We start from the raw sequence: 13,705 nt of genomic DNA on the forward strand, positions 1-13,705 counted from the left end.
TGAAGGAGGAAAAGGAAAACAAGTTGTAAATTCACCCCCTTACCTAGTTCAGTGATGATGGGGATGTTGACCCCGGTTGTGATGGATGGCTGACGTAACATCCCGTGGACTGGACTGTTGTCTGGTGATGACCTGTCCATTCCTGGTGGTGTGAACCCTGGAAGACAGGAGAGAGGGGAGAATTAGGATCAGAACGTGAGGGATTGGATTTAGAGCATAGTGAAAATCTAAGCAAGGTAGCTTATGGGTAATTACAGGTTAATAAAAATTTGAGTGACAAAAAATAAGCACATCCAGGGTCTCCTCTGAGCAATACTTTTTAAAGGATAGAGATACAAACAATTTTAATTGACTTCTGATACGATTCTGGACACAACCAACTTCTGATATGGCTTCATTGAAAGCTGCTATGAAACCGATTGATTCTACTAAAGCAATCAGTGAAATTGTCTGGAAATGCTATCAAGAAGCCCCAGTGCTGATTAAAATAAAATAAAATAAAATAAAATAAATGTTTCCCTAGGCATGGGAAATGTATAAGCTAAGAGAATCCTAGAATCCTAGAGGCAGACAGGATGTCATGAATCTCTCCCACAATATCACAAGAAGTGGTCATCTAGGTTCTGCTTAGAGACTTCCAGTGATGTGAAGCTCATTACCTCATGAAGCAGTTTCTTCCAATTTTGGACAGTTCCAATCATCAGTGAGGCTTTCCTCATCCAATAAGTGGCTGAAAATTGCCTTCCTACAATTTCTACCTACTCATCCTAGTTTACCTTTGGGATCAAGCAAATTACAATACCTCTTCTACATGGCAATACTTCCTATATTTAAAGTTGGTTATATTTCTCCCAAGTTGCCTCATCTCCAGGCTAGCTACACTCAATTCTTTTAACTAATGTACATATAATACAATTTCAAGTCCCTTCATCATCTAATTGGACTCCTATGAACCTTTTACAGCTTGTCAAAAATGCTTCTTAAAATATAGTATCTGTACTCCAGACCTGGGCAGAGTACATTTCCCTTGTTCCATAGACTACCCAAGATGACATTTACTGTTTGGCTACTAGGTCACAGTCGTCTTCATATTGACTTGACACTGCACCCAGATCCCTGAGTCATTTTTACATGAGCAGTTTTCTGGGCCAATCTGGTGAGTATATTGCAAATTCAAATTTATCTTGTGGTCCCTTATGACTTCCTGATCTTTATCTCTTCTCTTAAGCAGAAATTTTTTCTCATCTAGAATTAGTGAATGTCCCCCCCCCCTTTTTCTATGGTAATTTTCATCTATTTATTTAGGATGATTCACTTTCTAAAATACTTTTGAAAAATAATCTATTTTACCCTGCTCACAATACAGAGGAGAAAAATGTGGTAAAGAGTGGTGATGTGACTTTCCCTAAAGTGAAATAGTTTGTGATGTCAGAAACCTACAATGCCCAGCAGTGATGGAGTATTAGCAGAACTATAATTAGTATTCAGTTCTCTTGATCTTCAAGTCAATAGCCAGTTGTTCTGAAACCAAAGTCAAGATAATATATTTATCTTTATCAAATGCAGAGGCAGTGTGACACAGCAAATTGAGGTATGTCTTTGGAATCAGAAAAACTTGTGTTAAGTCTTTTCTCGCTCTGTCACATGCATACTCAATTACCATAGAAGTTCCTTTCCTTCTCAGTGTCCCAAGTAATGTTCTATAAGACTATAAGACACAAAGGAATGATTTCTTCACCCGGTATTTCATGTAGGAGTGAAATCACAGATAAGGGGCAAATCTGTCAACTGATAATTAAAACTAAATAATATCAAAGCTTTAGCCTACTGTTCTAGCCTTTTGAGACCTTTTCAGATCCCGATTTTGCCATCCAAGATGATTCTTGAGCATTAGAATGTCAACTAAAAGAATACTATTCATGATGTATTGTTGAATCGACAAGTTAGATCATCAACTATAAATTCATTTTTGATATCAGCACTCTATTTACACTCCAGGAACAAACTTTCAGTTAATTGTTTCTTTTTCCATTCTTCTCCCTCCATCTTTATCTCCTTCCCCTTTCTTCCCTCCATTTCTTCCTCTCATTCCCTCCTCTCGTTCATCATTTGCCTCCATGCTCTATCTCCTTTCCTTTTTCTTTTTCTTTTCTCCTTCCTCTCATCCATTTGTCATTCCTTCCCCCTACTTTCTTTATACTTCTTTATTTTATTCTCTTCTTTTCTTTATTCTTACCCTTCTTTCTTCCTCCTCTCCTTCCCCCATACCTTCTTCTTTCTCTCCCACAACCTATTTTCTTTCTCTCTTCTTTCTTCCTTTTGTAAAAATCATGTTGACTATCCTGAAGGGTTTGAGATAGGGACTGACACTCAATTTTGCTACGCAAACCCACAGTCAACTCTCAGACTTACATATTAAGTTTGTCCAGTTGGGTTCTGGGCATAAAATAGCCAGTTTGATTTCTGCTTTTTTTGATTCCTTGGTAGTTGGCACTATGGGTCTCAATAATTAATATTGAGCATACATGTTTGCATAAATATAAGTCAGGGCTATGTGAAGTATATGTATACAAGAAAAATGAGAAAATCTTTAGGCTACTAGGAAAGCTGAATGGCCATCTCATGTGACTTTGATAACTTCTTAGAGTAATTACTAAGCAAAGCAGGAACAATTTTTATTCAGCTGAAATTAATTTTACAGAGGGCAGCATATGGTAAATGTTACTGTTAGCTTAATTCAGCAAGTGCTGATTTGCTCCCATTCCCACAGAGGGCAAGTATGATGGCAGGGTTTGCATTAACTTTGCATGTCTCCCCACCTATCTCCATAGCAGATTGCTGCATAAAATAACCGATGAATTAGATGCTTAGGAATGGGAGGTCACTTGCTGTTTTCCCAGGTGCCCAGGACAAAGAACTAAACACCTACCATGAGCTGCCTCCAGATATATCAACTTCAAATATACCCAGAAGGTTATTTTATCATCAGCTTCCTGTTTTTCCCAAATTGTCTTTCCAAGGTGATATAATGAGATAAAATGAGGTTGGCATTTTAGATGTCTGGAGTTTTATGAAAATCATAATCTCCCAGGGCTAGAACAAATCATATAGCCTGAGTCCAACCTCTTCGTGTTCCAAATAAAGAAACTGAGGCTAGAGAAAAGAATTTCCAGGGCTGAAGTATTACATTTTGTTCTTGTAGTAAAAAGATGTGAACTGAAATAAATTAATAATAATAATGATAATACCACCAATAAAATAGCTAATATTTAATTAGCACTTTAAAGTTTATGAAGTTTCATGCCCAGGTTCACACAGCTAATAAGTGTGATTTGTACTCAGGCCTTCCAGATCCAAGTCCCTAACTCTATCCCTTATACCACAAAATGGAAAGATCTTACTTTTTGTTTCTCCTGGGAATAACTTTCTTTCATACTTTCAGAGGGAAAAAAATCTTTGTCTTTAGTTAATTTTCTTTTCCTGATTACATCTCATTTTTATTTTTTTCCTGAATGTATTTGGAATACAATGAGTTCTCTTTTTGAAAGGCAGCATGGCATCTCTGTTGAGGAAAGCTGGGAGAGTTTCAGTATCCATCCTTCTAAACTCAAGAAAAACACATGCTTTCAGTCAATGGTATAACCTAGAACATAGATTGAAAATGCTCTCTGTTTCGCTCATCTGGAAAAGTGAAGGGAAAACCTGAACTGTTTTCATCAAAAGTTTCATTCAAAGGCATGAAAAACTCCCAGTGACAGCCATGCGGATTCACTGAATATGACGTTTTTGAATTTCTTCAACTTGACAAGTAAACACCTTAAATCGGTAATGCTATATGCATAATACATGGCCTGTATTTTGACAGCCATCATGGAATGCTGACTGGAGAAAATACAGGTTTGTACATCAAGGAATAGCATCCATAAAGCAGGGAGAAATTCAGGTCACAGGATATTAGGAAAACTGTATTTCATTACAGAACCTGGAACAAGCTAAGGCGATGCTTTTATTTTATCTTATTTAAAGACTCCATTTTCAGCTGTGAAAAGACTCGATTCTTTTGCATGAAACGTTTATTTGGAAATGACATACCCAACTCCTAGTCTGACTTCATTTTGCTTTCATATTCCATTTCCCTTTCTTCCATTAGCACTCACAACTGTCAAATTGGCAAGTGGCCCATTGCTGGCCCTTCTCTCCTCAGCATCACCCCAAGGATGGGAATGGGGGGGTACACTTGGCTTGAAATATCCATCAATATTTCTGTATTCGTGTGATCTCACTATCATGAGTACTCTTTCTCCCTGTGATTAGCATGACCCACATATTCCTCTTCATTTTGGGTGATCCTTCACCATGTCCTGGCATAAACTCTTCACAGATGATCCATCAAACATGCAAAAGCCCTTCCCCCATATTTTATGATTTTGCAGGGGGCATATGTACAATAGCCATATGTAAATCTTTGTTTTGAGTAAATGACCAATCTAACTTCTTTTCCAGTTTTATGTAGTGAATAAAGGCTTTTATTGTTACTCCATCCTCAAAAGTTACCATTAGTAATAGTCTGAAGCCTACTAGTGCTTTTTGTCTTTGCTATTCTTTGTGATTTGCTCTTATTCTATGATTCACCTCCAGAGAGCATTACCAGGAGAAGACAGGCCTTCTTGGTGGAAAGGAACATGGGAAATTACTGAAACCTCTACAAAATCCCCTAAATACATTCTAGTACATTCTCCTCTTACTCTTTTCTGAACCAAATTCATTGTCCAGCTACAGTGCTGGCCAGTTGTCTTGGCTGCCTTCCAACTAAATGTCATAATCTGGGCAATATGAATTGTTTGTTTGTCTCTTCCTGTGTGGTCTCTTAGATCTCTTCTGTACAGCAATGGATTTCCTTGAAGAGAGCTGAAAGTTCTCTGTAATAAATACACCATCACTTACAACTATGAACAATTGGGAGGAAAGGATGGGGAATTGTCCTGTCCCATTTGGACCCCCCCCCCCAAAAAAAAACAGACTTTATGATAGCGGTGAACACTTTTTTATGCTGTATTTGATATTGAGGATGAAATGATCGTGGAACACAATTACCTCTGTGGTTCCATCTTCTCAGGATTCTTGTATTGGTTTTTCATGTATCTGGGAGTTGCTTTGTTGGAGAGAGAATCTTTAAGGCTGTCTTTTACTCTATGGAGTCAAGTGTGTGTGTTTGTGTGTGTGTGTGTGTCTATGTGTGTGTGTCTGTGTGTTCTGTTACCAATGAAAAATAACCACAGAAAGATGTGAAAACATAGTCTGTTACAGAAAATTATTTGAGAAAACCTGTTTATTCTTTTCTCATAACTTTTTTTCAAGGATACCCTCCCTATATCCAGAGATCATTTTTATAAAAAATATAAATTCGAGAAAGTAGGCATATCAATTGCCAGGTGCTGAAGGCTTGTTCTAGCAATAGTGACATATTCATTTTTTCGATTCTTTTGGAATATGCTCCTCTGAGTATTTTAAAAACAGTTCCTAAAGGCCTTCAAAATGTTTCTCCCTCTACTACAAATTCCTTTGAATGCATTTGGTCAAGTCAAACCATTGTCATTCAATTCATGTGTTTTTAATGTCTCTTCCACTTTCATTCATATACACACATATGTGTGTGCATATAGGGGTATACATATGTATATATGCATATATATGTACATATTATATGTCTCTTATAGCACTGAAGTGTTGGCATCCAAATGTAGTGGTCTTGTTTATTGAAATAAAACTTCTCAATATTTTTTTTAATCTTGAACTAAAAGCCTTAATAATGACTCTGGTAGAAAGATCACTGGATTTGGAGTCAGATGACTTAAGCTCAGAAATTAACTTTATCACACTCAAGCTATAGGATCACTTTACTCCCCTGAGTTTCTGTTTAGCTATCTAGAAAATGGTGATAATAATATGTATTCCTTCTACTCATTAAGGTTTTTATGTTCATCAAACAAAAAATAATATAAGTAGAAATACTCTGTAATGTGAACTATACAATATGAGTGGTTATTATTATGATTTCAATGTCTACCTCCTCCTTACCTCCCTCTCCCCAGACAAACACACATTTATTCATAGAAAAGGAGTAGGGTTTCATTTTAATCCCTACTGTTTGGGTGTCAATGAACCCTTCGAAATAACACCTTCTTAGGTAACCTACTATAGGAAAATTAAAGTCAGAAATAGGAAGTCTGCCTCACATTCTAAAATTTATTTCCATTTTCTCAATTGTAATTTTTTTTGGAGGGGTAGGAGTCCAGCTTCTGAAAAAAAATGAAGTGGTGCCAATTGACCTCATTTATATGATTCATTACAATAGCAGTTGGGAAAAAAAATTCTAAATTCTGTCTTGGTTACTGAATGCCATGGCCCTCCTGCGTATGTTTTCAAAGGTGGATAAAAACCTTCTTTGACCTTTAATCGTCATCACTGAAAAACAGCATTCTATCTCTGTGGGTCTGTACCACAGGCCCATGATTGTGTTTATCCTTCATTTTGGAAGAGGACCATGACATCACGGAAATGATGACATGACTTGAAGTTGACTTTGACTTGAGTGAGGGAGGGCTGTGCAAGGTCACCAGCCTCACTTTTTCTTCCAGTGCCATCTGGGTACAGTGACCAGATATTCTTCAGGATGACTGGAGATGACCCAGGATACAATGGGAAACCCTGGCCCTTTTAGGCTAAGGCCTTTTCAAGTACTAACTTAGAGTGAGGTAACACCTATTCAGTGAATAGGCCTCTTTAATAAGTGAGTCAAGGGATGGCCCCTTTAATTAGAAAAAAAGAAAAAAAATCATGCTGGAAGGGGAAGACCCTCAGGGTTGCTGTTCCAAGAGAAACAGTTACCATTGACATTCACTCTAAGCCCGGAGGGCCCAAAATACAGCCATTAAGTGGAGCTTGGGCAGGGGCCCATGAAAACCTCTAGGGATCCTAAGCAACATACACTGAATAATGAAACTGAGAAACATGACTTTCATTAGTTAGACTAATTCATGGGAAATTAATTTTAGGAATAACCACTGATTTAACTGGGAGAGATGAATAATGGATATGAGACAGAGAGAGAGAGACAGAGAGAGAGAGAGAGAGACAGAGAGAGAGAGACAGAGAGAGAGAGAGATGGAGAGACAGAGAGAGAGAGACAGACAGACAGAGAGACACACAGAGAGAGATTCCTTCAAATACGATGGTTTCCTGAAATCAGCTTAAATCATATCAAGAGTATGAGCCTCCCATCCTGGACTCATGCCTCCATAGAAGCATCACTATTCTTTCATTTGGGCCTAATTGGGTGGGATGACAATGGAGGTCATGAGAATAACCAATATTAGGAGTGAACTTCAAAGACAAGCTCTTCTTCCCTGAAGCCCCAGGCAAGCTTGAATTCCACATCCTAGATGGTTAGGACACTACCATTCACTCTCTTAAGTAACATGTTTATACAGTGTCTCCACTAAACTTGCCCTTCCTTATTTCTGTTAATGGCACTACTGTATTCAATTGCCAGAACCTATGGATTCTACTCCCAAAACAACTCTTGCACCTTTCAGTTCAAGTGAAAGCAGGTGGTCATACTTCTTATGAAAAGTATTCTTATCCTTAAAGGTACTCCTCTATCACTTCCTTTTCAGACATTTTTCATCCCTCTTTCAGTTATTTCTCTTACTTTCCTCTGGATTCCTTTCCATTATCAGTGGCCATACTTGATTGTACTCTGGGCTGAACACATCTGAGCCCAGGGATTTGAATTGCCTATAAAAAGGCCTAGTTCACATCACCAGCTGGCTGAGGCTTTCTCTTCCAAGTACGGTGATTGTTCTCAAGGCTGAGTTGGGTCTCTGTCAGGCAGAGCACTTGTGTTGATCATTCAAAAACTAAGTCCTTTAGCAAGAATTGCAAAAGAAGTTGTTTCATGTCAACAGCTGTAAAACAAACACTTGAGATTTTCTTCCTGAGAAGGAGGAGCATGGATAAAGCATCTAACTTAATTCCGGGCTTCAATCAAGTATTAATTAATTTAGAAAACATGTTATAAGTATCTACTGTGTTAGGCAGTTGGGAGAATGGAAAGGAAAGAAAAGATATAGCTTTGCACATGAGAAGACTCTAGTTTGATTAAGGAGACAATTTTTATGAACAAAGAATAATGGTAAGGTTACGCATAAGCAAGTCTATGACAATTTGGGATTCAGTGCATCAGTATGCTCAAGACATTAAACGCAAATCAAAGATTGTCCTAAATTGGGGTTATTTGGGGATGGCATTATGAAGGAAGAGAGACTTTCAGAGCATAGGAAATCATGGGGGATAAGGTAGTGGGGAGATATAGCACACTTTGCAAAACTGCATTAACATTGAATTTAAATGATTTGAATGTGTAAAGAGCTAAGGAACCCTGAACAATGTGACTTGGACTAGCAAATCCCAAGTGGCTCCTACCTACCAGCTATAACTTTTTATCATTGCTCTGGCTACTTTGAGGTTTAGTTGCTATTATGAAATTATTTATTCCCTCCATTGCTTTCCTCTATTAGCTCTTCGAAAAGAGAAACTAGGTGTTGTGGGGATGCTTTCCCCTCCCGATCTCCTTTTATAGGGACTGTCAAGTTGGGGACCAAAGATGGCCAACATTGTACTACATTCTGCAAGACAAGTGCTCTTTGTTACCAAATTTGTAAATAGAATAAATTAGTATTTTAAAGTTAAATAAGTGAATTGAACTTAACTGGGCTTGGAGTATATACTTTTGAGAGTTTTATGATCACCTAGGGGTATCTCTCCAGAGCAGGACTGGGAATTTCTGGTTGAGCAAAAAAAAAAAAAAACTACATCAGAGTAACCAATCTTCAATTCAAAAACCATAGTACACTTTAGGTGAACAGATTAGCATACAGAGTAATTTAGGATTGTAGGATCTCAGGGATTAGAAAGGACCCTATGGGTCATCTAATAAAACTTGCTATCCTCTGTGTGAATTGCTTCTAGCTCATATACTTAGAAGAGTGAATGACACATAGTAAGTGGAGGAAGAAAAAGAAGGAGGAAAAGGAGGAGGAGGAGGAGGAGAAGGAGGAGGAAGAGGAGGAGGAGGAGAAGGAGGAGGAGAAGGAGGAGGAGGAGGAGGAGGAGGAGGAGGAGGAGGAGAAGGAGGAGGAAGAGGAGGAGGAGGAGAAGGAAGAGGAAGAGGAGGAGGAGGAGAAGAAGAAGAAGAAGAAGAAGAAGAAGAAGAAGAAGAAGAAGAAGAAGAAGAAGAAGAAGAAGAAGAAGAAGAAGAAGAAGAAGAAGAAGAAGAAGAAGAAGAAGAAGAAGAAGAAGAAGAAGTTATCCAAACTGTACTCAAACAGTTGCAGTATAAGAATCTCACTACCAGAAATGGCACCCCATATCCCATTTTTGGATAACTCAAATTGATACACAGGTACTACTTTGAACCAAAACCTGCATCACTGTGTATAACTTCCACCATTTGGTTCCTAGTTCTCCCCTCTTGAGGATTGCAAAATAAGGTTTCTGTTTCTCTCAGATAATAGCCCTTAAAATACCTTAAGATGGTTGTCATATCTTCAATAAATCTTTTCATGTTTCTAGTTCATTTAACCATTGCTCATATGACGTGTGAATCCTTCTCTGACCCTAAACGCTGTCTATAGGGGCAGAGTCTGAAACAAGATCCATGTAAGGGCACACCAAAAGGCCAGACCAGATCAGTATAAAGATTTCTTTGGCATGCAAAAATCCAAGGGCTGAAATGAGCAGGAAAATCAGTGGTAGGGGCTGAGAATATGGACAAGCAGTCAGTAAGCAAAGGAGAAAGCGTACTGACTCTGGACTCTAAGGACCTGGGTTCAAATCCTACCCCTGATGCTTACAACTGATGTGAACTTGGAAGCCACTTAATTAATTTCCTTGGGCCACAGTTTGCTCGTCTTTAAAATGTACTGGATGGCCATGAAGGTCTTTCAGCTCTACGTCTATATGGCCCTAATGGATCAGGGGGCCAGATATGGTATGTCAGAGGCTGTAAATTTTAACCTCTTTCCCTAAAGATTCTCTTATGGTAGCTATTTATATTCTTGGCCCTGACTCTGTGCTCACACGCCAGAGTGGTTCAGGCTGGGTCCTCTGTGGCACACCCTAATAAATCTATACCTGTTAGGACATAAACTTGGATGCATTTGGAGAACCCAGGAGGCTAAAGTAGCTTCAAATGTCAAGGTCCAAGAGGGTTGGAGAACCTTCACTTCACTGAAGGTGAGAGATGGTAAATAAACTCTTTGTCTAAGGCCAAAACTGTCTGCACACCTGGTTTCTTTGAAATTTAGCCTTACTTTCCAACTATACTTCCTAGTCATCCCCTTGGATCTCATATATACTCTTTTGTCGACCTGCTCTTTCTTTAATTAGGGCAGCTAGGCAGTGCAGTGTATAGAGCGCTGGGCTTGGTGTCAGGAAGACTCATCCTCCTGAGTTCAAATTTGCCTTCAGACACTTACTAGCTGTGTGACCTTGAGCAAGTCACTTAACCCTGTTTGCCTCAGTTTCCTTATCTATAAAATGAGCTGGAGAAGGAAATGGCAAAACACTCCAATATCTTTGCCAAGAAAACTCCCAAAGGGGTCACAAAGAGTCAGACACTACCAAAAAATGACTGAACAACAATTTCATTTTATTGATGAAGAACTGAGGCCAGAGAAGCTGTGAACTGTCCAAGGCCAAAAGGTAGGAAGCATCAGATGAAGGATTTGAATATCATCGAACCACGCTCTCTCCACTGCACCACACTGCCTCTGTCTGAGCCCAAAGGGCGGGTCAGGAACAAAGGGTGGCAGTGACCACAGGGAAAACCAAATTTTTGGCTACATGTCAGGAACTTGCTAACAAATAGAGCTGCACAAAAATGAAAAGGACTGCCTCAAGAGGTGGCGAGTCCCACCTCATTAGATACCTAGCCAAAGATTAAGTAACTACTTGAGCATATTATCGTAAAGAACTTTTTCCAATGTGGGTTAGGTTAAATAGTTCTTGAGGTCCCTGACAGCTCTCAAACTTCTGTGATTCTGGGACATGCAATCTCACCATAAACAGCACTAAGGAACAATCGTTCCCCTTCATCTGAATATTTCTAAATATGTGGGGGTCATTTAGTCCACCCTCCATATTTTAGAGTTGAGGACCTCAGGCTCAGAGAAAAGAAACCATTGGCCTAAGATTTCAGAGGTAGTCACAGATCTGGAATGTGAATCTGGAATGAATCACCCGATAAGCATTTATTAAGCATCTTCTGTATTCTAGGCCCCCTGCAAATCCGGTGCTCTTCTCCCCTCACCACCCAGAGCAAGGATGGTACTTTGTTCTTTTCTCCTATTGGTCTGCTTCCCTCTTCTCTTTTCCCAACCAAGGCAGTCAACCAGAGTTGGATGGGCCATACCATTTTATTGCTTTCACCTTTAAACAATAGTAGGGAACAGCAGAACAGGGACCCATTGTAGTTAGGCTTAACGCACTTTGTGCAGCACCAATGCACAGTTTAGTACGTATAATAAATGCTTTATTACATTGCTTCTCCTTGGGGGAAATACAAAGCACTTTCTAAATCTTCCCTGGTGAAATCCCCCAATGAGAGAGAGAAAGAAAATTTCTTATCCATCACTTCCTATGGCAGAGATGGAGAAACGAAGACAAGGGCTTTCCTCTCTTTCTCTCTCCACTACATCTTTCGTAGATTTAACATAAAGGAATTGGTTCAAATGTAAGTCCAAATTAGCTTTTATTGTGTGCATATAAATGATGGTTAGAAATCCATATGCTACGTTAAACTTGGGAAATAAATTAGACTGAATCATCTCTGCATGCTGAGACAGGTATTCAATATGCTGTTGTAAAAGGAAAAGATCAGAGTTAAAAATGATCTAGAAAGGCATGTTAAAAATCAAAAGAAACATCTCCTATTACATCATCCAGGAGACAAATTAAATCTCCTATGAGTTTAAGAAAACCTCCCCAAGTCAAATGTCAGAGCAAGTGAGGATCAATAAAAATATTTTGATAAGTAAATGCAGCAATGCTATTTAACACATGATTGGCAACTGCTGAAACATAAATTATACAAATTTCCCATAGCTGCTTATGGGAAAATTATGCAGATTAGAACTTGATTAGGCTTATATCATGAGACTCAATTTGGACTTTTAATCTATTAAGCTCCAATAAATGAGGAATCTGAATAGCTCCCCTGAGCAACTACAGTAATAACCACAGCAGTCATTTCTGCAATATGTATTCCAACAAATTCCTCAGCACATGAAGGAAAGAAAATTCCATGTCTAGGAGCACAATTGCTTTTTAACTTGTGGAAAAAATCCATGAGCACAGGGCTGATTTGGGAAATAGATTTTCATAAATGGCTTCAAGAGAAATCCAGCAAAGGGAAAGTCTCTGTTTAACCTCATAATATTTTCTCACAGCTGCTTTCAGTGGCTTCCCACGAAGTTGGAGTCACCAAGTCAGAAGGGCTGGGCAGCTGACCTATGTTTACTCAATAAAAAATGATTATTTAGCAAGAATGAGGCTTTTCTGAAAAGTGCAGTGCCCAAAGACCTTCCTACCTTGTCAACCCCCTTTAAAAACCTGAGGTGGGGTACAGCACCATGGACAGTAGTGCTAGAGGTCAGTGTCAAGGAGAGATGGAGGAAAAACTTCCAGGCTTACTCAACCTATGAGTTTGTCTGGTTTAGGCCAAATAATCCGGCCATGTTGTGATAGAGATGGGCATGACCATAGAATGATAACTATCTCCCACATGGTGCCTAGAGACATGAGGATCAGAGTCACACAGATCCCTTCTGGCCACAGAGAACATCCCTTTTATATGGTACCTTTTCAAACAAGTTTCTCAGATCTGCACCACATCACTGGGCCTTCTCCCAGCTCCAGGTAAAATACTTCAAATGCCGGATCTTCAGTGAAAGGAATGTTTATTGAATGCACATGAGTTCATCTTCATTCTTTGGATGCTATAGAAAATCTTTTTTGCTGATTTCTCCAGGACAGGGTAGAGGCCTGTGCTCTAATTCTGATCCTTCTTTCCCATTCACAAATGTGTTACATTGATATATTCAAGTGTACTATTTTTCTGGAGACTCTGCCTTTGATGAATGTCCCAGGGGAGGCTGCCCTGCAGTCTGCTTAAGGCACCTTTCACTTGTTAGGGCTTGGATTTGGGATGGGGAAACAAGACACAAAATCTCTCCTGTGCATTTCATTGCAAGCTGCTGTATGGGGACATCAATTCAACTTGCTGAAATAGAACGCCCGTACAAAAATCATGCACATATATGGATATCAGTATTATTTGTCCTGTCTCTTCAACCTGGGGCAAGCTTAACAAAGCTTGTCCTGAGTGAACATCATATAAAGTGCCCTCAAATCATCTTGTTAAGATAAAGTCAGCAGGGGTAAGATATCCTGGCATACAGTGAGACTGATGTGCTATAGCTCACTGTACATCTCTCCACTGCCCTTTGGGTATTCCTCAACTCCATTTCTTTCTAAATTATAGTATCCCAAAACATTAAACTATACATCACTGGAATACTGTTGGCATTACATGGAGTGACTTTTGTCACATAAAGATGCTTAGGATCACTAAAAAAACCTATGC

The 13,705-nt window shown here is 39.0% G+C and overlaps 1 protein-coding gene across 6 annotated transcripts in view; it reads right to left on the reverse strand.

Moving 5' to 3' along the window:
• KCNMA1 (potassium calcium-activated channel subfamily M alpha 1) overlaps window positions 1–13,705 on the reverse strand; it is a 901,346-nt gene that overhangs the window by 36,066 nt on the left and 851,575 nt on the right. For all 6 annotated transcript variants that reach the window (XM_036736100.1, XM_036736099.1, XM_036736098.1 and 3 more), the window contains one exon: window positions 44–157. In XM_036736100.1, coding sequence (XP_036591995.1) covers window positions 44–157 — 114 coding nt within the window. The remainder of the gene's footprint in view (window positions 1–43; window positions 158–13,705) is intronic.

Source organism: Trichosurus vulpecula, chromosome 8 (genome assembly GCF_011100635.1).
Source record: "Trichosurus vulpecula isolate mTriVul1 chromosome 8, mTriVul1.pri, whole genome shotgun sequence".
NCBI classification, from domain to species: domain Eukaryota; kingdom Metazoa; phylum Chordata; class Mammalia; order Diprotodontia; family Phalangeridae; genus Trichosurus; species Trichosurus vulpecula.